Source organism: Nicotiana attenuata, chromosome 3 (genome assembly GCF_001879085.1).
Source record: "Nicotiana attenuata strain UT chromosome 3, NIATTr2, whole genome shotgun sequence".
NCBI classification, from domain to species: Eukaryota; Viridiplantae; Streptophyta; class Magnoliopsida; order Solanales; family Solanaceae; genus Nicotiana; species Nicotiana attenuata.
Genome location: NC_031991.1, coordinates 37,890,214 through 37,912,486, shown reverse-complemented (window position 1 = coordinate 37,912,486; position 22,273 = coordinate 37,890,214). Strand labels below are relative to the sequence as shown.

Sequence of the window (22,273 nt, the reverse complement as noted above, 5' to 3'; positions counted from 1 at the left end):
GTTTGTAGGACCCCTTGCCCACTATTTCGAGGATACAGTATGGTCCTTCCCAACTCGGGCCTAGCTTCCCTTCATTTGGGTTTCGAGTGTTGAGGGTGACTTTCCTTAGGACTAGGTCACCAACCCGAAGTGTCATAGGTTTGTTCTCCCGTTATAATATCTCTCGATCCTTTGCTTTTGGGTGGCCATTCGGACTAGTGCGGCCTCTCACTTTTCATCTAGTAGCTCGAGGGCTATAGTCATGGCCTCGCTGTTTGAGTCCTCAGTGGCATGCCGAAATCTGGCGCTTGGCTCTCCAACCTCGACCGGTATCAGAGCCTCGGACCCGTATACCAAAGAGAACGGTGTTTCTCCCGTGCTTCACTTTGAAGTTGTTCGGTATGCCCATAGTACTTCGGGCAATACCTCTCTCCATTTTCCCTTTGCATTTTCTAACCTCTTTTCAAGTTCTCGATGATGGTCTTGTTTGTGGACTCGGCCTGTCCATTCGCACATGGGTGATAGGGCGTCGACAGGATTCTCTTGATGTTATGATCTTCGATGAATTTCGTCACCTTGCTACCTATGAACTGCTTCCCATTATCACACGCAATCTCGGAAGGGATCTCAAATCGGCATATGATATGATCCCAGATGAAGTCGATGATTTCTTTTTCTCTTATCTTCTCAAAGGCCTGCGCTTCTACCCATTTTGAGAAATAGTCAGCCATAAATAGAATAAATCTGGCTTTACCTGGTGCTGTCGGTAAGGGGCCGATGATGTCCATTCCCCATTTCATGAATGGCCATGGTGATAAGACTGATTGTAGTTGTTCGCCAGGTTGGTGAATCATTGGCGCAAATCTTTGGCATTTGTCACATCTTCGAATGAATTCCTTGGTGTCCTTCTCCATGCTATCCCAATAGTAGCCTGCCCTGATCACCTTTCGAACTAAAGAATCGGCGCCAGAATGATTTCCACAAGTGCCCTCGTGGATTTCTCGAAGCACATAATCGGTGTCTCCCGGCCCCAAGCATACTGCTAGAGGTCCGTCGAAGGTCCTTCTATATAGTGTTCCATTCTCATCGAGTGAAAATCGAGCTGCTTTGGCTCGGAAGGCCCTCGACTCTTTTGGATCTGTAGGCAGCTTCCCGCTTTTCAAATAGTCGATATATTTATTCCTCCAATCCCATGTTAGACTTGTCGAGTTGATCTCGGCATGCCCTTCTTCGATCACTGATTTGGAAAACTATACAACATCCCCTGGGAGTATGTCATCTTCTTCGACGGATGACCCCAGGTTCGCGAGTGCGTCGGCCTCACTGTTCTGATCTCGGGGAATGTGGACCAGGGTCCATTCTTTAAAACGATTCAATATGACCTGAAGTTTGTCTAAGTATCTTTGCATCCTGTCTTCTCGACCCTCGAAGCTCACATTCACTTGGTTAACTACCAGGAGGGAGTCGCATTTTGCTTCGATGACTTCTGCTCCCAGGCTTTTGTCCAACTCGAGACCTGCAATCATAACCTCATACTAGGCCTCGTTGTTAGTGAATTTCGGAGTTTTTATAGATTGCCTAATTATGCCGCCCTTAGGTGGTTTCAGGACGATGCCGAGCCCGGATCCTTTTACGTTCGAGGCACCATCGGTGAATAGGGTCCATATCCCCGATGATGTGCCCGTTTCTAGCAAAAGTTCTTTTTATACCTCAGGCACGAGGGCAGGCGTAAAATCAGCCACGAAGTCCGCCAAAATTTGGGACTTAATAGTTGTCCGAGGTTGATACTCGATATCACATCCTCCGAGCTCGATGGCCCATTTGGCCAATCTGCCCGATAGTTCAGGCTTGTGCAAGATGTTTTGAAGAGGGTACGTTGTTAAAACACATATACGATGGCATTGAAATAAGGTTTTAATTTCTGAGATGCACTTATTAATGCAAGAGCTAATTTTTCTAAGTGGGGATACCTGGTTTCAGCATCTCCTAGAGTCCGACTTACGTAATAAACAGGGAATTGGGTACATTGTTCTTCCCGAACCAGCACACCACTTACCGCTACCTCAGATACGGCCAGATATAAGTACAACATTTCATCTTCTTTCGGGCTATGGAGCAAAGACGGGCTCAAGAGATACCGTTTCAGCTCCTCTAAAGCGTGTTGGCATTCCGGAGTCCATTCAAAACTGTTTTTCTTTTTGAGCAAGGAGAAAAAATGATGACTCTGATCTGACGACCTTGAGATGAACCGGCCTAAGGCCGCTATCTGCCCGGTCAGCCGCTGTACGGCCTTCACATTGTTTACCACTGTGATTTCTTCAATGGCCTTGATTTTGTCAGGTTTAATCTCGATCCCCCTATTCGACACCATGAAGCCTAAAAATTTACCCGATCCTACTCCGAAAGCACATTTCTCGGGGTTGAGCTTCATGTTGTAACTTCTAAGGATATCGTACGTTTCCTGCAAATGAGTCAAATGGTCCTCTGCGCGTAGGGACTTAACTAGTATGTCATCAATGTAAACTTCCATAGATTGGCCTATATGATGTTCGAACATCTTATTAACTGGGCGTTGGTACGTAGCACCTGCGTTTTTTAGTTCGAAGGGCATTACGTTATAGCAGTATGTACCATACTTCGTGATGAACGAAATCTTTTCCCTGTCTTCTGGGTTAATTTGAATTTGATTATACCCGGAATAGGCGTCGAGAAAGTGAGGATTTTGTGGTCGGCCGTGGCATCGATCAAGCGATCGATGTTGGGAAATGGGAATGAGTCTTTGGGGCACGCTTCATTCAAGTCTTTATAATCTATGCACATTCTTAATTTATTTCCTTTTTTGGGGAACACTACTACATTAGCCAACCATTCGGGGTATTTTACCTTCCTAATCGATCCTATTTTGAGGATTTTCTTTACCTCGTCTTTGATGAACGCGTGTTTTACCTCAGATTGAGGCCTCCTTTTTTGCTTCACTAGTTTGAACCTGGGATCGACGCTAGTCGATGGGTGGCTATTTCTGGTGGGATCCCTGTCATTTCTAAATGGTACCAAGCAAAGCAATCAATGTTGTCAACAAGAAATTGGATGAGTTTTTTCCTGAGCTCGGGGGTCAATCCCATTTACAGGTATACCTTTCGATCTGGAAGATGCTTGATCAAGACGGCCTGTTCGAGTTCTTCGACTGTTGATTTTGTTGCATCCGATTCCTCGGGGGAAATGAAGGTCCGAGGAGTGAGGAATTCTTCTTTGTTGTCTTCGTTCAAATGCTCATAGACCACCCATTCCTCGGGGGTCCGCCCGTTTCCTGGATTGTCCTGGACGGGGGAAGTCGATATGGGTGCCACGTCATTTACCACGAACATCTCCTTTGCTGCACGTTCTCCGTACACCGTTTTTATACTGTCTTTTGTTGGGAACTTCATCATCTGGTGAAGAGTTGATGGTACCGCTCTCATGTTGTGTATCCACGGTCTTCCAAGCAAAGCATTGTACCCCATGTCACCTTCGATGATATGAAACTTGGTGTCCTGAACTGTACCGGACACGGTGACTGGGAGGATGACTTCCCCCTTCGTTGCCTCGCTTACCATGTTGAATCCATGGAGGATTCGAGAGGTGGGTGCGATTTGGTCGAGCAGTCCGAGCTATTCCACCACCTTCGACCTGATTACATTGGTCGAGCTACCTGGATCCACGAGCACACGTTTAATTTGAACTTTATTCCAAAGAAAAGAGATTACCAGCGCATCATCATGTAGTTAGGACAAGGCTTCGGTATCTTCTTCTTCAAATATAAGGGTGTCCTCGGGTATACAGCTCCAAGTTTTCCTTTCCGCTGCGATGGACACTCTAGTCCGTTTGAGCATGGGTCCGTATGGGACGTCGGTTCCTCCAATGATCATGTGAATGACGTGCTGAGGTTCTTCTGGTTCGTTCTTTACATGAAGCCCAACACCGTTGTTTTCGTGTGTGTTTGCAGAGTTAGACATTTTTTTGACCTGAAATCAAAGATCCTTGGACAAGAAAAGTGTGAGGAGTAACTTGTGTTTTCAGAAAACCAGCACCAAAACAATCAATATTATTTTTAGCTCCACAGTGGACGCCAAACTGTTTACCTTGAAAATGGTAACTACAATTATATTTGATTTTGTGGTTCTAAAAATACGTGATTTATCTCAATGCTAGTTGTTAGGCAAAAGATGCTAAGTGTGAGTAAAGAAAATAAGAAATGCAAAAAATAGGGCCACAGGACAGGGCCTGAGCTGGCTAGAGCGGGGCCTCGAGGTCTAGACGGACTGGTAGCAATGAACAATGGATGAAGGATCGATAATAATCAGGGCCTCAAAGACGGCCTTTCGCGGTTAATGATGAGCCATAAATGAAGAACAATAATGAATAATGAATGAACAATGAAAGAATAAGCAATAAATAATTAAATATAAAGAACAATTGTGTTAGCGAAGAACAGAGAATATTGTATTGTATTCAATGTGTTGTATAATAATCTGAATGCTTTACAAAATGACAAGGGTCACCTTTATATAGGAGGGGGGATCCTTACATAGTACATGTCTTATCATGATAGGGAAATGCTATCGGTACAGCTGTATAACGGTACAATGTGGATCTGTACTATTCTTTGCAGACTTTGTCAGTCCTCATCACGTGCCCTCGGGGGTCTTTCGCCTTTTCATAATGGTCGTCGATTTCCATGCTGCCTCGAGGCGCGTCATAATGAGTCCTCGATATGCCCTTCCGAGGCGAGTGTTTTGAAAACGAGCCTTGGGTTGCGCTTCGATCCTATCGAGGCCGGGCTCGAAAAACGCCATGAAAACCTTAAAATCGGTCTTTCCTGATTTTAACCGCATACAAACGGAAGCTCAACGAGTGAGGCGAATTGATCTAAATAATGAGAAAGAGTTTTTTGAAATTTGTGTTCACAACAAAAATAACAGAAAAAACAAAAACGTGTTTGTTACTAGAAATAAGACTAAAAAATTTAGGTTCGAACCCTTAATCATAATTACCGAGTTGTTGGATCAAAACTTAACTTTCGTAACTACCTTAGGGATAATGTTTAACTATGAATCGACTCGGACATTGACTAAACAAAATCAATTGTGTTGCCTTACGGTAAAATTAATTATCCAATATTTTATAATTTATTTTATATCTCAATTGTTTGGAAGCAATACATATATTTTTTTTTTTGTTTTTTTTTATTTTTATATTAGTGCTAGCTGTTGCTGTGCTAAAATATATAAGAAGGGATGATAGATTCTTCTCTAATGGTTCAGGTATGGACAATAATTTTTTAGCGCGTTGTTGATATTTATGTTCTCTTAAATTGTATGAGCCAATTGATCGAGCAATCGATGGGGTTAATGAGAATGAAATAGATTTGGATAGGGTAAACACATAGATGAATATAATTGCACTATTGGGATTGCTATTTACACAAAATAAAGTGAATCATAAAATCTAAGGTAAGATTCATTTAATTAAGAATTACATGTAAGAACTCATCTTCTTGTAGTACATGTGCATCACGGAAGAAAAATATTTAAAGTAGGTTAACATTTATTTAATTATAATACATTAATTTTAACTATATCGCAAAGGTATCATTTAAATTGTCAAAAACAATGTGACTTTAATTGTGTGGTTAAAATTGAGGTAACTAGCAAAATTATTGAGCAAATTACGATCCAACTGTTTTATAAGTTGGTAACTCCCAAAAGTTAGAATATATTGATTGTTAATAAATTATCATGTAAGTATATATTGATTTGTCACCGTGTAATTTTAGGTTGGTAGAAGTTAATGTTGATGTGAGAATTTATTATGTCGAGATAATAATATAATATATTTTTATAATTTAAATTAAGATATTACTAAATGTATTTTTAATTGTTATTACTCTATATAGTATGACTTCACTCAGTTTCAATATAGATGAGATAGTTTGACTTGACACGAAATTTAAGAACGAAAAAGAAAACTTTTGAAACTTACGATCCTAATAATTTTGTGGGGCCATGATATTTGCATGGGTGTAAGAACTTCTCATTATATGTAAAATGGGTAAAATAAAAAATTTAAAGTTAAATTATTTCCAAATACAGAAATGTGTCATTTTTTTTGGAACAGACTAATAAGAAAAATATTTTATGTAAATTGAAAGGGAAGGAGTATTTATTTTTGAATCATATTGTATTTTTATTTGTTTGTATCACCGGCTATATATGAGGTTATAATATTTAAGTTTATGTCAATAGTTATTCATATAATTTGTTCTTTTTAATTTATAGAATTTAGCAAGATCATAATATTGTCCGCACATCGTGCGGGTACTAATAGTAATTGTGTCTTTATAGTAACAATTCTATCCGGTTCGCATTTGCAATTTGTGTTGATTGTAACATTCAGATTCCAGTATCCCTGAGATGGCCCTCAGAGCTATCTTTATGGTCTTTCTATGAACCACAATTTACTGTCCTCTTATCTATTTTGCATTTTGCTTTTTGCAATGGTCCCTAAAAGAAAATGGCACCAACAAGAAAAAGAGAAGTCAACATCTCTAACAACTAATGTAAACCATTTATTTCATAATTCTAAGCATGTTTTGTTATTGCACAAGAATATGCAATCAATAGTGTACCAATTGTCAGTTCCTATGACCTTTTTCTTTTTTTTAGTGATAATGGTATTTGGGCCAATTTGTACCCAATTTGACTCTTTTCGTCCGAAGCGTAAACATAATTTAAAGTTTATGGGTTTGAACTTATTATTGAACTCATAACTTATCTTAGTTACTGGGTGCGCTCTTAAATATTTATACATATATAATAATTTTTCTAATATAAACAAAGGTCTCAACAAAAGCTATTGGGTTCGTCCGAATTAGTAGCTGTACTGTCCCTCTTTGGACTTTAAGCCATTGGGCTTTAAAGTAGAAGAAGTGTGAATTGGAAATGGAGGGAAATAAAATGGAGGGAAATTCGAAATTTGAAAAAGTGAACTTTTGTCTTGCACTTTGTCCCTCATTGGTGAGGGACAACCACATTTATGTGCTTATATATAGAATCACTTCTTAAAGCTCTTAAAAGGAGTTGAAGAGAATGAACCCTCGCGCCGTCGTCGTCGCTCGGCTTTGGCTTTGGATTTGGATTTGGATTTGGATTTGGATTTGGATTTGGATTTGTCAATCGATAAGATTATTTTTGGACAAAATTTATTTAATTATTTAATAATTAATTAAATGCCAAATCACTGCTGAAAATACGCCAGAACCCTGCTGAAGGTTCAGAGGGCCTCTCTGACCGCGGTTCTGCCGCGACCGCGGTAGAACCGCGGCAGGCTAATTCAGAGAGCCTCTCTGACCGCGGTTCTGCCGCGACCGCGGTAGAACCGCGGCAGGCAGCGTATTCTTCTGAAAAGGCACATTTTCCAGACACCTCTTCTGATAATTGCCTATAAATTCTGAGGCAAGACTCCATTTTCTAGACACGAAAAATACTCCAGAACTTCTTTCTTTCTGAATATACTGCATCCTAATTTGCAGTCTCTCTCTCTCAAATTCGTAAGTGTGATTTTGCTCCGTTCTTTGAGTTTGTTGGTATCCTGCAGTTTGTATTGCCACTGTTGCAGGAAGGTTTATTCCGTTTTATCCTGGGAGGATTTAATCCATTACCTTGGCAACGTGTGAGGGGGTTAAAATTCCTTAAGGACACACAAGAAAATTGTGGACTCGGAATATTTCTTAAACTCTTCTGTTTTTCCAGTTTCTTTTATTTTTTCTAACAGTTTTTTTTTCCTGATTTTTGGTTTAACACAATAACGCTCACAAGCTTAAGGAATTTTTTTACTAACGTTTCTGTGTTGAAACATATATTAAACTGTTATTCATATTTTGTTTTCTGTTTTGGAGACTAAAGCCTTGTTGCTTTCTACTCCAATAATTCTTTCTGTCCGGTTTAAAGTACATAAAAACTTTGCCGGAATAATAAACGTACGGGTTTGAAGTATATAAAAACTTCACCATTTTTACGTGTTGTATGTTTGGTTTGATATTCAGTTTGAAGATATCAAAACTTCACTGATTTAACAAAGTTCTGTATTGTTTTCAACTTTACAGAAATATGACGAATGAAAACCAAACTAATGGAAGTGTTGCGGGAACGGGTGCTACTGTTACGAGTGCTGCTGCCTCGTCAAGCCGTTCTACTCCTGCTCATGCTATGGCACCGGCAGAAAAACCCGGAAAGTTTTTCGGTATTGACTTCAAACGCTGGCAAATGAAGATGCTCTTCTATCTTACTACGTTGAGTTTGCAACGTTTCATCAAGGAGGATCCTCCGGTCATGGCTGAAAATACTCCGGATGATGAACGACTTGTTGTAACTGAAGCATGGAAACATTTTGATTTCCTGTGCAAAAATTACATTTTGAGTTGTTTGGAAGATGGCTTGTACAATGTCTATAGTGTCATGGAAACTTCAAAAGCGTTATGGAATGCGCTTGAGAAGAAGTACACGACTGAGGATGCCGGACTTAAGAAGTTCGTGGCTGCAAGGTTCTTGGATTTCAAGATGATTGACACTAGGTCGGTCATAACTCAAGTCCAAGAACTACAAGTCATTGTACATGACCTCCTTGCTGAAGGTATGGTCATAAATGAGGCCTTTCAAGTCGCTGCTTTCATTGAGAAGTTACCTCCGCTGTGGAAGGATTTTAAGAACTATCTTAAACACAAACGGAAGGAAATGACACTAGAAGACTTGATTGTTCGTTTGAGGATAGAAGAGGACAACAAAAATGCTGAAAAGAAGTCACGTGGACACTCGACAATAATGGGGGAAAACATTGTTGAGGAGGCACCACAAAATAAGAAGAGGAAGAAAGCTTCTGGACCAAAGAATTACCCAAGTAAGAAGAAGTTCAAGGGTAATTGCCACAACTGTGGAAAATCTGGGCATAAGGCAGTGGATTGTCGTGCGCCAAAGAATGATAAGAAGAAAAAGAATCAAGCCAACATGGTTGAAGATGAAATGGAAGACTTGTGTGCCATGTTGTCTGAATGCAACTTGGTAGGAAATCCGAAAGAATGGTGGATAGATTCTGGAGCCACCCGCCATGTTTGTGCTAACAAGGAGTTATTTTCTTCTTATGCCCCCGCAGGTCCCGAGGGAAATTCATCTACGGCCAAAATTGAAGGAGTTGGCAAGATTGCGTTGAAGATGACGTCGGAAAAAATAGTGACTCTAAACCAAGTCCTCCTTGTTCCAGAAATTCGCAAAAATCTTGTGTCTACCTCACTTCTTGTCAAGAATGGATTCAAATGTATTTTTGTTTCTAATAGTGTTGTACTAAGTAAGAACGATTTGTATGTAGGAAAAGGTTACCTAAATGAGGGCCTTTTTAAGCTAAATGTAATAGCAATTCCTATCAATAAAGTGAATGCTTCTTCTTACTTGCTTGAGTCAAACACTTTATGGCCTTCGCGTTTAGGTCACGTAAACTTCAAAACATTGCGAAAGATGATAAATCTAGAAGTATTGCCAAAATTTGATTGCATTAATTCCAAATGTCAAATATGTGTGGAATCAAAGTATGCTAAGCATCCTTATAAGTCCGTTGAAAGGAATTCAAGTCCTTTAGACTTAATTCACACAGATATTTGTGACATGAAGTCAACACCATCTCGCGGTGGGAAAAAGTATTTTATTACTTGTATTGACGATAGCACGAGATACTGCTATGTTTATTTACTTAATAGTAAAGATGAGGCAATTGATGCTTTCAAGCAATACAAGAGTGAAGTTGAAACGCAACTAAACAAAAAGATCAAAATAATAAGAAGTGATAGGGGTGGCGAATTTGAATCTCCTTTTGAAGAAATATGTTTGGAAAATGGCATTATTCACCAAACAACTGCCCCTTACTCTCCACAATCTAATGGAATTGCGGAGAGGAAGAATCGAACGTTGAAGGAGATGATGAATGCATTGCTAATAAGTTCTAGCTTACCACAGAACTTGTGGGGGGAAGCTATACTTACAGCTAACCGAATAATCAACCGTGTACATCATAGTAAAACACAATCCATTCCTTATGAGAAGTGGAAAGGAAGGAAGCCTAGCTTGAAATACTTCAAAGTGTAGGGGTGTTTAGCTAAGGTACAAGTTCCTAAACCTAAAAGGTTAAGATAGGTCCAAAAACGGTTGATTGTGTGTTTGTTGGATATGTAACCAATAGCAAGGCATATCGGTTTCTGGTTCATAAATCAGAAAATCCAGAGATTCACGTTAATACGATAATAGAATCAGATAATGCTGAATTCTTTGAAACTATTTATCCGTATAAAAAGGTGAAAGTACGTCTCAATTAGAGTATGCTCGTGTGTTGGGAAGCTTAATGTACATCATGAACTGTACACGACCTGATATAGCTTGTGCGATAAGTAAACTTAGTCGATTCACAAGTAATCCCAACAAACATCACTGGGTAGCAATGAAACGAGTTCTGGGATATTTGAAAGTTACCCAAGACTACGCTTTGCACTACAATAAATATCCTGCGGTTATCGAAGGATATAGTGATGCAAATTGGATAACCGGCTCAACAGAAACAAAGTCCACAAGTGGATATGTTTTTACTGTTGGTGGAGGAGCAGTATCTTGGAAGTCTTCCAAACAAACGTGCATCGCTCGCTCTACAATGGAATCAGAGTTTATAGCTTTGGAAAAAGCCGGTGAAGAAGCTGAATGGCTTCAAAATTTCTTAGAAGACATTCCGTTCTGGCCAAAACCTTTGGCTCCTATTTACATACATTGCGATAGTGAGGCTGCAATAGGACGGGCAGGGAGAGTTATGTATAACGGAAAGTCTCGTCATATACGACGAAGACATAACACCGTTAGACAACTACTTTCTAGTGGAATTATCACTATTGATTATGTAAGATGAAAGGATAATGTGGCGGATCCGCTTACAAAAGGCTTAACTAGAGAGGGAGTTGAGAAATCATCTAAGGGAATGGGACTATGGCCGAGGACAAGTCAACATGGCGGTAACTCTACCTAGAATTTTGGATGTTCCGAGATCTAGGTTCAAGGAGCTCAAACAAAGTTGTGATTGACCGGTTCAACATTGTCAAAATAAAATCTTTGGTCCATTCTCGTGATGAAGACAATGTTCAGTAACAAGGATAGAACTTTACACGTTCTTTAATGATTACCTAAGTTTGATGTGGTAGTTATCATATAGTGTCAATCTAAAGGATTACACGTTCAGGAATCACCTATGTAAGTGTGAAGTGGAAGCCGCTTCAATGAGAATTCTGTAAGGCCAATTCTCTACGCACTTATGAGACCAGGCGGTGTTCATGGCTGAAACGAACACAACAATGAGAACTAAAAGACGGTTAAGGGTTGATTGTGTGACATATGGTTGTCTAAGTATACACTAAAGTTCGACGGTTCAAAGATATCAAATCTACTGATTGACCGAGTATATCCGACATATGTTCACTACGGAAAGTTCAAAGGAAAACCTACTTATCCAGATGCAATTAATCCTTACTTGCAAAATCACATAGCTTTCATCTATGATCTTTCTTGATACAGCCATTCCCATTCATGTGGGGGATTGTTGGACTTTAAGCCATTGGGCTTTAAAGTAGCAGAAGTGTGAATTGGAAATGGAGGGAAATTGAAAATTTGAAGAAGTGAACTTTTGTCTTGCACTTTGTCCCTCATTGGTGAGGGACAGCCACATTTATGTGCTTATATATAGAATCACTTCTTAAAGCTCTTAAAAGGAGTTGAAGAGAATGAACCCTCGCGCCGTCGTCGTCGCTCGCTCGGCTTTGGCTTTGGCTTTGGCTTTGGCTTTGGCTTTGGCTTTGGATTTGGATTTGGATTTGTCAAACGATCGATAAGATTATTTTTGGACAAAATTTATTTAATTATTTAATAATTAATTAAATGCCAAATCACTGTTGAAAATACGCCAGAACCCTGCTGAAGGTTCAGAGGGCCTCTCTGACCGCGGTTCTGTCGCGATCGCAGTAGAACCGCGGCAGGCTGATTCAGAGAGCCTCTCTGACCGCGGTTCTGCCGCGACCGCGGCAGGCAGCGTATTCTTCTGAAAAGGCACCTTTTCCAGACACCTCTTCTGATAATTGCCTATAAATTCTGAGGCAAGACTCCATTTTCTAGACACGAAAAACACTCCAGAACTTCTTTCTTTCTGAATATACTGCATCCTAATTCGCAGTCTCTCTCTCTCAAATTCGTAAGTGTGATTTTGCTCCGTTCTTTGAGTTCGTTGGTATCCTGCAGTTTGTATTGCCACTGTTGCAGGAAGGTTTATTCCGTTTTATCTTGGGAGGATTTAATCCATTACCTTGGCAACGTGTGAGGGGGTTAAAATTCCTTAAGGATACACAAGAAAATTGTGGACTCGGAATATTTCTTAAACTCTTCTGTTTTTCCAGTTTCTTTTATTTTTTCTAACAGTTTTTTTTTCCTGATTTTTGGTTTAACACAGTAACGCTCACACCCTCTACCCCTGATTTTCTCAGAACATCACCCTTTACCTACATAAGTATCGAGTAATTTTGTTAACCAAAGTTTAGGCGGATGATTAAAGATCACCCTAACTACCTTGCAATCTTGATTTTTCACTTTTATCCTACTTTATTGATAATAACTATTATGCTTGTGTGAACCTTAAGTTAAACATTCAAAATCAACATAAACATCAACATCATTACATATGATGCCTTCTATTATTGGTAAAGGATCTCCTCTACAGGTATTTGAAACGGAAAAGGCCCCAATTTACATTTTTTCTTTCGTAGTTTGGTGTCACTGCCTTCAATAATTGGAGTTTTTTCTTCATGAGTAATAAATTTAACTATTTGAGGTTTATTAGGCTTTTTCCACTTTGTTATATTGAGTAAAAAAATAGACATATAACTAAGTCACCTTTCAAAGAATTTGACCTTTATTCATTTTATTTCCTATACAACCTTGTCACCTTTGTTGTGGGGGAAGTTGGGGTTGGTGGGGGATGTTTCCCAAATTCTAAGCTCCAGTCTAACTCTGACCATAAAATTTGGGAGTTTTTTTTTCAAATATCTGTTTGTTTTTAGATTTTAATCATTTTTTGTCAAATTTTGAAAACAAAATCTTCAAATCCCAAAAACAATTCTAGAATAGTTTTCTACATTTTTCTACTCACAAAACTTCAAATTCTTTTCAAATAAAGTGCATATCCAAACACAATTTCAACTTTCAAAAATCATTTCTCGTCTCATTTTTAAAAACACATTTCTCAAGTTTCAACCAAATTATCTCCAAACGCTAACTAAATGGTTAGAGCCGAAATAGGTCTAAAACACATTTGATACGCAAGTGAAAACCAAAAGAGGTAAATAAAATAACAAAAACTTTGCCAATATTTGAAAATGTCAAAACAGGAATTAGACTTGTTATCTAATTTTCGCAATTTCATATAATATCACCTATATAAGATTTTTAATCTTACCAAATGCTCTCTTCTTTTTTCACCTGTTACTATTCACAAGTCTACTCTAATCTAAGATATTAAAAGAGAGGACCAGCAAAAAGTATTTAATAACCAAAAAATAAAAAATAAATATGTACATAACAGATTAAAAAATTCTTGAAAGTCAGAAATTAATTAAAAACCCAATAAAGGAAAACAACTTCTTACCTTTTCCCAAAACTTTTGAACTAGATCATCAATGTCTGACAAAAGTTAAACAAAGTCATATAATGATACAACTTACAAGCAAGAGTAGTATTAAATAATTAATGACAGATTAAAATACTACAAAATAATGGATTAGTTTATTCAAAATCTTGTCTTTATTCAAACGTTGAAGAAAAGGTTACAGAAAAAAGCCTTATCTTAAATGATAGGAGAAATAAAAAAAAAATGATTGAATCTGGTATAGGGGTGACCTTATACAAACCAAAAACTAATTTCCTCCACTCAACACACACACCCCTATCTACTATGGAAAAGCCAATAAACTTTCCATATCCACTCAATCTTGTTACCTTTATAATTAAGACTTCCCTCAAAAAAAATTCTTGTTACTCACCATCTTCATATTCTCTCTCTTCAACACTATTTTTCCAGCATAGCATTACCAACTTAGGTATGTAACTTATATTCTGTACCAACAATGTCTGTTTTTTTTAAGCATTCATGACTAAAAGAAACTTTTTTTTGTTAGAATTGGTTAGTGGGGTTGTTAGTTTCTTGGGGTATTTTTGCTGATAACACAATGTGTGGATCATCAATGAGTTTTTCTTGCTGTTTTATCACTGTTCTTTTTCAAGATTTCATTTTCAGGACCCAAGTTGAAACTCAAGTTACTATCTTTTTTTGGGTACTTGTGGTGTTGTGATCTGTGCAGTATGTGCATAAACTGCTACTGATGTTAGAATCATCATATTATCCAACTTTAGAACTAAAGCACAGCCAAGTATCTGTTTGTTGTTTCTTTTTATCTGCTCTATGGATGTATGCAAACTATACCAGATTGTAACAAAGGCTAATCTAAGATCTAGAGCCAGTGAGTCAGAATGAGTGTGATCTTATTATATGTATACGTTTTAAATTTTTGAAGGGGAGTCTTGGCGTAACCGTAAAGTTGTTGTCATGTGACCGGGAGGTCACGGGTTCGAGCCGTGGAAACAGCCTCTTGCAGAAATGCAGGTTAAGGCCGCATACAATAGACCCTTGTGGTCCGACCTTTCCCCGGACCCCGCGCGTAGTCGGAGCTTAGTGCACCGGGCTGCCCTTGTTACATTTAAAAATTTTCTGCATGTGTATACATAGTTAGAGCCGAAAGCTAGGGGGCAAAAGCTGCCCTAGATCAGTCTCTAATAATACAATGGAGAATAACTCTAAAGGTGGCAAAAGTATTTCAATTATGGAAAAACAATATTTTTTCCCTGAAATTATCACCCATAACAGAAAATACAAAGGACAGGTTTTTCTTTTTCCAAAACTAGACTGCATCCTTAACTTAGATTTAAAGTACAGTGTGACCTGATTATGTTACTTATTAATTCTTGATTCTCAGAAGATATTTGGTATACTGGCTGAGCTGCATCGTTCATTACTCATAACTTCATTGAAATTTATTAGTTTATCCATGAATGGCATGACAATAAGACGACTTAAAAAGTAAAATCCTGTTATTTAGTTTATCTGATGAACATATATTAGTTTGATAGGATTTTAAACTCCTAATTTGGTGCTAAAGTTCCTTGTGTTTTTATTTGAACATTTCAGTTGGTTAGGTGAAGATGGCTCAGATCTTGGCTCCATCTGCACAATGGCAGATGAGAATGACAAAGAGCTCAACAGATGCTAATCCCTTGACTTCAAAGATGTGGAGTTCTGTGGTATTGAAGCAGAATAAAAGACTTGCTGTTAAAAGCTCTGCCAAATTTAGAGTCTTTGCTCTCCAATCTGATAGTGGCACTGTGAACAGAGTGGAACAGCTGCTAAACTTGGACGTAACTCCATACACTGACAAGATCATTGCTGAATATATTTGGTATAGCATTCTTTCCTATACACACCTCTTACTGTTTATTCAACGTTTCACTCGAAAGGTTTATAAAATTAAATTATTCAGATAAAACTTTCAAACTAAAATAGTAGGGAATTAAGGGTTGTGACCATTATCATTATCTTTTCACTTTCACTGCCTTTTTGCAGCTAGTTCTTTGTGGACAGACTGACCTTATTTTGTTCCCTTAAAAACAGGATCGGAGGATCTGGAATTGACATGCGCAGTAAATCAAGGGTACATAATGCTGCTTCTTTACTTAATCAATGAAAGTTTGAGAAACTGAATTTATATTTTGTCATGAATCGTCTCTTAATTTCTTGCATTTGAATTTTCAGACTATTTCAAAGCCAGTCAAGCATGCTTCTGAGCTCCCAAAGTGGAACTACGATGGATCAAGTACTGGACAAGCACCTGGAGAAGACAGTGAAGTCATTCTATAGTAAGATCAGCAAATGAATTTTTTCTTCTTTTTGAAGATTTTTCCTTTCTTACACTCTTCCTTTTTGTTTTTTTGTTTTTCTTTCAAAAGCTAACCTCATATCATTTTACATCAGCCCTCAGGCAATATTTAAAGACCCTTTCCGTGGTGGTAACAACATCTTGGTGAGTTTGTTAGTTAACAATACTGGTTCATGATGTTCTACTGAATGTTTGATCTCATTGGTTTTGAAGTTTGGCGTTATTGTTTATGTAAATTGAAACAGGTTATCTGTGATGCCTACACACCAGCTGGAGAGCCAATTCCAACGAACAAACGCCATAAAGCTGCTCAGATTTTTAGCGACTCAAAAGTTGTATCTGAAGTTCCATGGTAACTTTAGATTCATCTGCCTCACTTCACTAGTTTTATGTACTGTTTAGCTTTTATTCTTCTGCATTATTTTTTTCTGTGTCCCAAAAAAAAGAGAATACCAACTATTCCCTTTCAACAAACCAACAAAATTAATATTGCTTATCGTTCACTAATCGAGTAAAACCACATTCACAAACTTCCTCGAAAATGAATTTACTAAGACATTGTGTTTCCTTGTGCATAAATGCTAAGCAATATTCAAAATATGCTTCTTAACTCTTTTAACTGTTTTGAAAAGAAAACTCTTTTAACTGATGGATGATGAAAATGAAACAATCATTTCTTGATGTTAATGCAAATCATTTTTTCTCTCACTGAAAATGGGATCAAAAGAGTATATGTTGTTATATCGTGTCATGTTGTTTTCTTCTTCCTTCCTGTTTTTGAATTTTAATATCATATTGCTAATATTGTCTAGCAATTGGTGTTGGCTAGGTTCGGAATAGAACAAGAGTACACCTTACTCCAACAAAATGTGAAGTGGCCTTTAGGTTGGCCTGTTGGAGGCTACCCCGGACCTCAGGTAATAGTTGTTTTGCACAATAGAATGATCGGCAGCTCAAAAATCATCCATCACAAGTGCAACCCCAGTGTTGCTATAAAATCAGTTCAATTTATCAGTCCCATAACTATTTTATCATCATGGAAACTTTAGGGTCCTTACTACTGTGGTGCTGGAGCGGATAAGTCATTTGGCCGAGATATATCAGATGCTCACTACAAGGCTTGCCTGTATGCTGGAATTAACATTAGTGGTACCAATGGAGAGGTTATGCCGGGACAGGTACAATATTTGTTATATTTTTTTGTCTATTACGATAACATCACTTTCACTTATAGTCCTTTAATTGGAGGAGTAACTTTATTGTTTTTGTGGCAGTGGGAATTTCAAGTAGGTCCTAGTGTGGGAATTGAAGCTGGAGATCACATCTGGTGTGCTAGATACATCCTTGAGGTAATTTTCTTCCTTTGACTGTTGCAATGGTTTATCTCCTACCGTTATTAACTGGACTGAGAAATCAGATTTACTTATTCTGTTTTTTGTTCGTTGATCTAACAGAGAATTACTGAACAAGCAGGAGTTGTTCTGTCACTTGATCCAAAACCAATTGAGGTGATCTAAAATTTTTGATAAATCTTTTCTATTTTACAAATTATGTTTAGTTATGAAACTTCATTTTTTCTTTTCTGGTCATGGTATTTACAGGGTGACTGGAATGGTGCCGGATGCCACACTAACTACAGGTAGTTCACTTTTTCAAGAGAGAAACTGGCAATCTTAAAAGTAAAATCTGGGATATGAATCTTTTAAATACTGAAATGGGAATGACATAAGTCACTTGCTCAACATGTGGTAGTCGCTACAGCTACAAATTAGTCCCAAGTGACTTTTACGACACTCATCATTTTATTTCATGATTTTTCTTTCCACAAGTTCCTGTTTTCTGTTTAACAATCCCCCCTCCTCGCTTTTCATTTTTCCAATTTAGCAACTTCTTCTTCTGAAAATCAATGTATGGTTTTCATCTAAGTTGCTCGGATTCTTCACTTCTGGTCCCGCACCCGTGTCGACACGACGTAGGTGTAGAATCTGATCCGGATATGGTCAACCTATTTTGGGTACTCTGACCAAAATCGACAGAGAAATGCAGGACAAATCCAATGATTTCTGAAGTCAAAACAAAAGCTAGGGTGAAACCGAAGAAAATAAAATTTCCTTATGTATAGAAATTTCTATGTCAGTCATTTTCCTTTTATCTCCTTCTTGGATTCTCCTCTTGATCAATCATTTCTCCTTCTCGAAATACCTTGTAAATTTTCCACATAATGTCTCATAATTTAAACATATTTTTATAACTCTATTTTTTTAGATATTTGAATTATTTTTTGCCGAATCTCCGCAGACGTATCCGCACCAGTATCCGTGACCCCGAATCTTAAGATTTAGATCATGAAGGATACGACCTCTAGATCTCCACCCATATCGTACACCCACACTAGACTCCGAGCAACTTAGGTTTTCATAGTAAAGCTCCTTTGAAGGATTCACTTAATAAGTATTCATGGTTTGTCGTTTGCAGTACACTAAGTATGAGAGAAGAGGGAGGCTTTGAAGTAATAAAGAAAGCAATTCTGAATCTCTCCCTTCGCCACAAGGAGCATATAAGTGCTTATGGAGAAGGAAATGAGAGAAGGTTGACTGGAAAGCATGAAACTGCAAGTATTGACAAATTTTCATGGGTATGCCTGCTGCTGCTGATCTTTCCTTCACTTGGACATAAATAGGCCGTACCAATTGTCCTCATTCCTGTATGAATTTCTAAATTTGCAGGGAGTTGCTAACCGTGGTGCCTCAATCCGTGTGGGGCGTGACACTGAGAAGCAAGGCAAAGGTAAGTTTCTGCTTCTGCTTCTGCTTTATTAGATGAGTAACATTAATATATTCCTTTTGTTTTCTGTGCAAAGAATGAAAATTAGATTATTTTGTGGACCACTTTTATCAACATACATCTATCCTACAAAGCAAGTTAAAATACTGGATCTCAAAATAAGAGTTACACTATTCTGAACAGTTATGCACGAGCCATGTATCGATGTTTCTCATTGCCTTTTAAAACAGCGGTTAACTATTTAGCTGTACACTTGGGCTGGTATGATAGTCTTTCTGATGCTGTTTGTTTCTCTTTTTGTTTATGGGATTGGTGGATGCAGGTTATTTGGAAGACCGTCGCCCAGCTTCAAACATGGACCCCTATGTTGTGACCGGATTACTTGCCGAAACCACTATTCTGTGGGAGCCAACCCTTGAGGCTGAAGCTCTTGCTGCTCAAAAGCTCGCATTGAATGTTTAGATTATTTAAGGGCAGAATGATCCATAATAATCTTCTTAGAGTTCATGAGCTGCTAAGTGAAGAAACTTGTACCTTGTTTAGATTCCCTTTTAGGGAAAATCTTGTAAAGGAACCACAATTTATCAGTTATTCCTATAAAAGAGGTTCCTTAAGACAATGAGACTGCTTTGGAGTTGAGGTGTAATTGTTGGACTACTTTGATCATCATTACCTTTCTTTTCTCCAGATGAATCGATTACTTCTGCCATTCTGATCTTTGAACACAAGATATACTCTTCTTGCCCAAAATCAAAAGATTGAACATATTTATAGTAGTCATGAATAATGGACACTCTTTTTCCTTGATCCATCTATAACTGAGGGCAGAATGAGAAAACCTTGTTCTAATTAATCAATCATGTACATTTCAGTTACAAACTAGTTCAGTCAGTTATATGAATTATCCAAGATATTCTGTATCGTTATGGCTCTTTTGAGAATTCATCATAATAGATTATTGCAATGTTGGTCATCGATCTGTCACAACTCTCCTCCTTTATCTGGATTTAAATATGTTACATCGCTCCGGATATCTGTGTCCAGCATGCCATTTTCCAGAACTTTGTGTTTGCTAGATACATGTTTATGTTGAACTTTGAATTGTTTGCATGTTTTCATCATATGGTCATATCAACTTCATGCTTATTTTACAGGTGGTGCACAGCAAATGAAGAGTCCAGTTGAGAAAAAGATGCATAACTGCATTTACAAGCTTGTGTTTTCTTTAGAATATTTTAAAGTACCTTTTACATCTGTGTGAAGCCAAAGTGATTCCTTTCCTCTACAAGGATACAACTGAAAATTAGTCCAAGATATTCTTGTCATTTCTTTGCCTTTAAGACAATATTTTTAAGGAAAAGGTGAAAAAAGCAATAACCTGTCAATGTTGTCTAGATAAAGAATGGAACAATCATGGCTTTATATACATATGCATTCTGTAATTGAAATCACAAAAGTGAGTAATTCATTAAAATTTCCCTTCTTTGCTTCTGTCAAAGCTTAACTTGTCAGGCCATGGCATCAGGGGCAGGAAAATCAGCAGCATTTATGCTTTTGATACTTAATGTCTTGCTTTACTTCGTTGTTATTGTAATTGCTTCTTGGGCTGTCAATCATGCCATAGTAAGATCCAAAGAAACAGGTAATTCGTCGTATCTCTTTTTCGTTCAGAGCACCATCCTGTCAAGACAGAAGTTGTGTCCCCTATTAGTCCCAATATATTTAATAAATATTTTTTTCTTGAATATAAAAATGGCGTCGATGATTTTAACGTGTGACAAAAAATATTTGCAGCATCAACTCTGTCAATCCCAGCTAAGATCTTTCCTATATTCTTTCCTTTTGGAAACATGGCAACTGGTTTTGTCATCATATTTTCACTTATTGCTGGAGTGGTGGGCTTCATTACCTCACTTACTGGAATTCAGAATGTGATACAATGGAATGCTCCCAATTTACATGCAGCTGCTTTCTCTTCTCTCACTACTTGGTTACTCACATTACTTGCCATGGGGTAAATAATACTACCACTTACCACTAAAGTTTAATTATATGTTTTGCGTGAGGCATGTCATATTTATAATTTTTTTAAAATTATATATGATATATAAATTTCATAGTACTGCAACTTTTGCGGGTGGTAATTCTATATTATTTTTTTTGGGCTGCAGGTTGGCTTGTAAGGAGATTGATATGGGGTGGACTGACTCAAACTTGGTAAGTTTTCACTTTTTGAGTCATAATAATAAATAGAAGCGGTTTCAAGAATGTTATCCTTCGTCAAATCCTGCGCGATACCTTGTGCACCGGCTGCTCTTTAGAAAATAAAATAAAATAAACATAAGCGGTTCCAATATATTTTTTTGTTAGCAAGTTCGACCATGCTTACTATTTTTGCTTGGACAATATGTGTACATACAAAATGACTTAAAACATATAAATAAAGTAAATCTATTTTGTACCAATTGTTTCTAAATTGTAGATTCACTTTTGAAGGTGAATAGGAAAAGTTATTTGCAATATAAAGTGATAAGTTTTTTAATTATAATTTTGCAGAGGACCTTGGAGGTCATATTGATAATATTGAGTGGGACACAAATGTTCTGCACTGGTGCTATTCATGCTGGAATTGGAGATGTTGCTACTCGAGACATTTAAGCAAAGGAAGAGTTTGAACAGTTTCATAATTTATTTATATAGAAAAATATATATTATTTTTTCTTTATCTCTCATTTTACGCACCTTTAAGTTTTAATGTGTGTATGTAATATGTATTGATTTTGTTCTTTGTCTTGAGCAGATTGAAGAAACAGTTGTTTGATTTGTTTCTTGGTCTTTTATTGATTAATAAGAGTGAATTGAATATAATTTTTTTTTTCCGGTGTTCACCTTGAGACTATATGAATATGATTTTGCGCGGAAAAATCTCACATTAAAATATATTATTTTATTTACTCTTGCAAGTAACGTTAAGCTATGTAATTATTTAATTAACCTTATACGTCTCGCGATAAATAAAAGTAACTTAGTGTACCATCATTTGCCACCCCAATCCAAGGAGAAAGAAAAAAAGAAAGAGAAATGTAAATATGCATAATTTGAAAATGCTAAAAAAGATGGATGACAAAAAAGGTAGTAATTTCAATATTAGGGACTATAATGGCGTGTAAATTTTCGTGTATGTGTGTGGGGGTTGGGGGGGGGGGGGACTCGTGATTAACAAATTGATTAGCATGAATTGTCAAATAATAGAAACATTACAATATTTAGGCCAACAACAACGAAAACCAGCAACATTTACCACACACTAGTAGATGGTTTGAACTTTGAACATCAAAACAAATACTTTAGTAACCTAGATATTTAATTATAAGATCATATTATATTTTAAATTAAAAGCTATATATTCAGCAATGAGATTCA

The 22,273-nt window shown here is 37.4% G+C and overlaps 2 protein-coding genes across 2 annotated transcripts; both read left to right on the top strand.

The window, feature by feature from the left end:
- On the top strand, positions 14,075-19,559 carry LOC109223546 (glutamine synthetase, chloroplastic). Its single transcript, XM_019387911.1, has 14 exons — positions 14,075-14,176; positions 15,322-15,589; positions 15,802-15,841; positions 15,943-16,046; positions 16,162-16,210; positions 16,312-16,418; positions 16,896-16,983; positions 17,116-17,244; positions 17,341-17,415; positions 17,521-17,574; positions 17,668-17,705; positions 18,542-18,701; positions 18,793-18,853; positions 19,173-19,559. Exons 2-14 carry the CDS (start codon positions 15,336-15,338, stop codon positions 19,310-19,312), a joined length of 1,299 nt encoding a protein of 432 aa, XP_019243456.1. The 5' UTR covers positions 14,075-14,176; positions 15,322-15,335; the 3' UTR covers positions 19,313-19,559.
- On the top strand, positions 20,275-21,725 carry LOC109223547. The gene is made up of 4 exons (XM_019387912.1): positions 20,275-20,492; positions 20,645-20,864; positions 21,022-21,067; positions 21,407-21,725. The coding sequence occupies exons 1-4, from the start codon at positions 20,366-20,368 to the stop codon at positions 21,506-21,508; spliced, it is 495 nt and encodes a 164-aa protein (XP_019243457.1). The 5' UTR covers positions 20,275-20,365; the 3' UTR covers positions 21,509-21,725.

Excerpts from the sequence above, each read along its gene's own strand:
- LOC109223546 (XM_019387911.1), top strand. The coding sequence starts at position 15,336 with ATGGCTCAGATCTTGGCTCCATCTGCACAATGGCAGATGAGAATGACA. Across the intron at positions 15,590-15,801 it reads ATCATTGCTGAATATATTTG|GATCGGAGGATCTGGAATTG; the intron begins GTATAGCATTCT and ends CCTTAAAAACAG. Across the intron at positions 17,575-17,667 it reads TTGATCCAAAACCAATTGAG|GGTGACTGGAATGGTGCCGG; the intron begins GTGATCTAAAAT and ends TGGTATTTACAG.
- LOC109223547 (XM_019387912.1), top strand. The coding sequence starts at position 20,366 with ATGGCATCAGGGGCAGGAAAATCAGCAGCATTTATGCTTTTGATACTT. Across the intron at positions 20,493-20,644 it reads AGTAAGATCCAAAGAAACAG|CATCAACTCTGTCAATCCCA; the intron begins GTAATTCGTCGT and ends AAATATTTGCAG. Across the intron at positions 21,068-21,406 it reads GGTGGACTGACTCAAACTTG|AGGACCTTGGAGGTCATATT; the intron begins GTAAGTTTTCAC and ends ATAATTTTGCAG.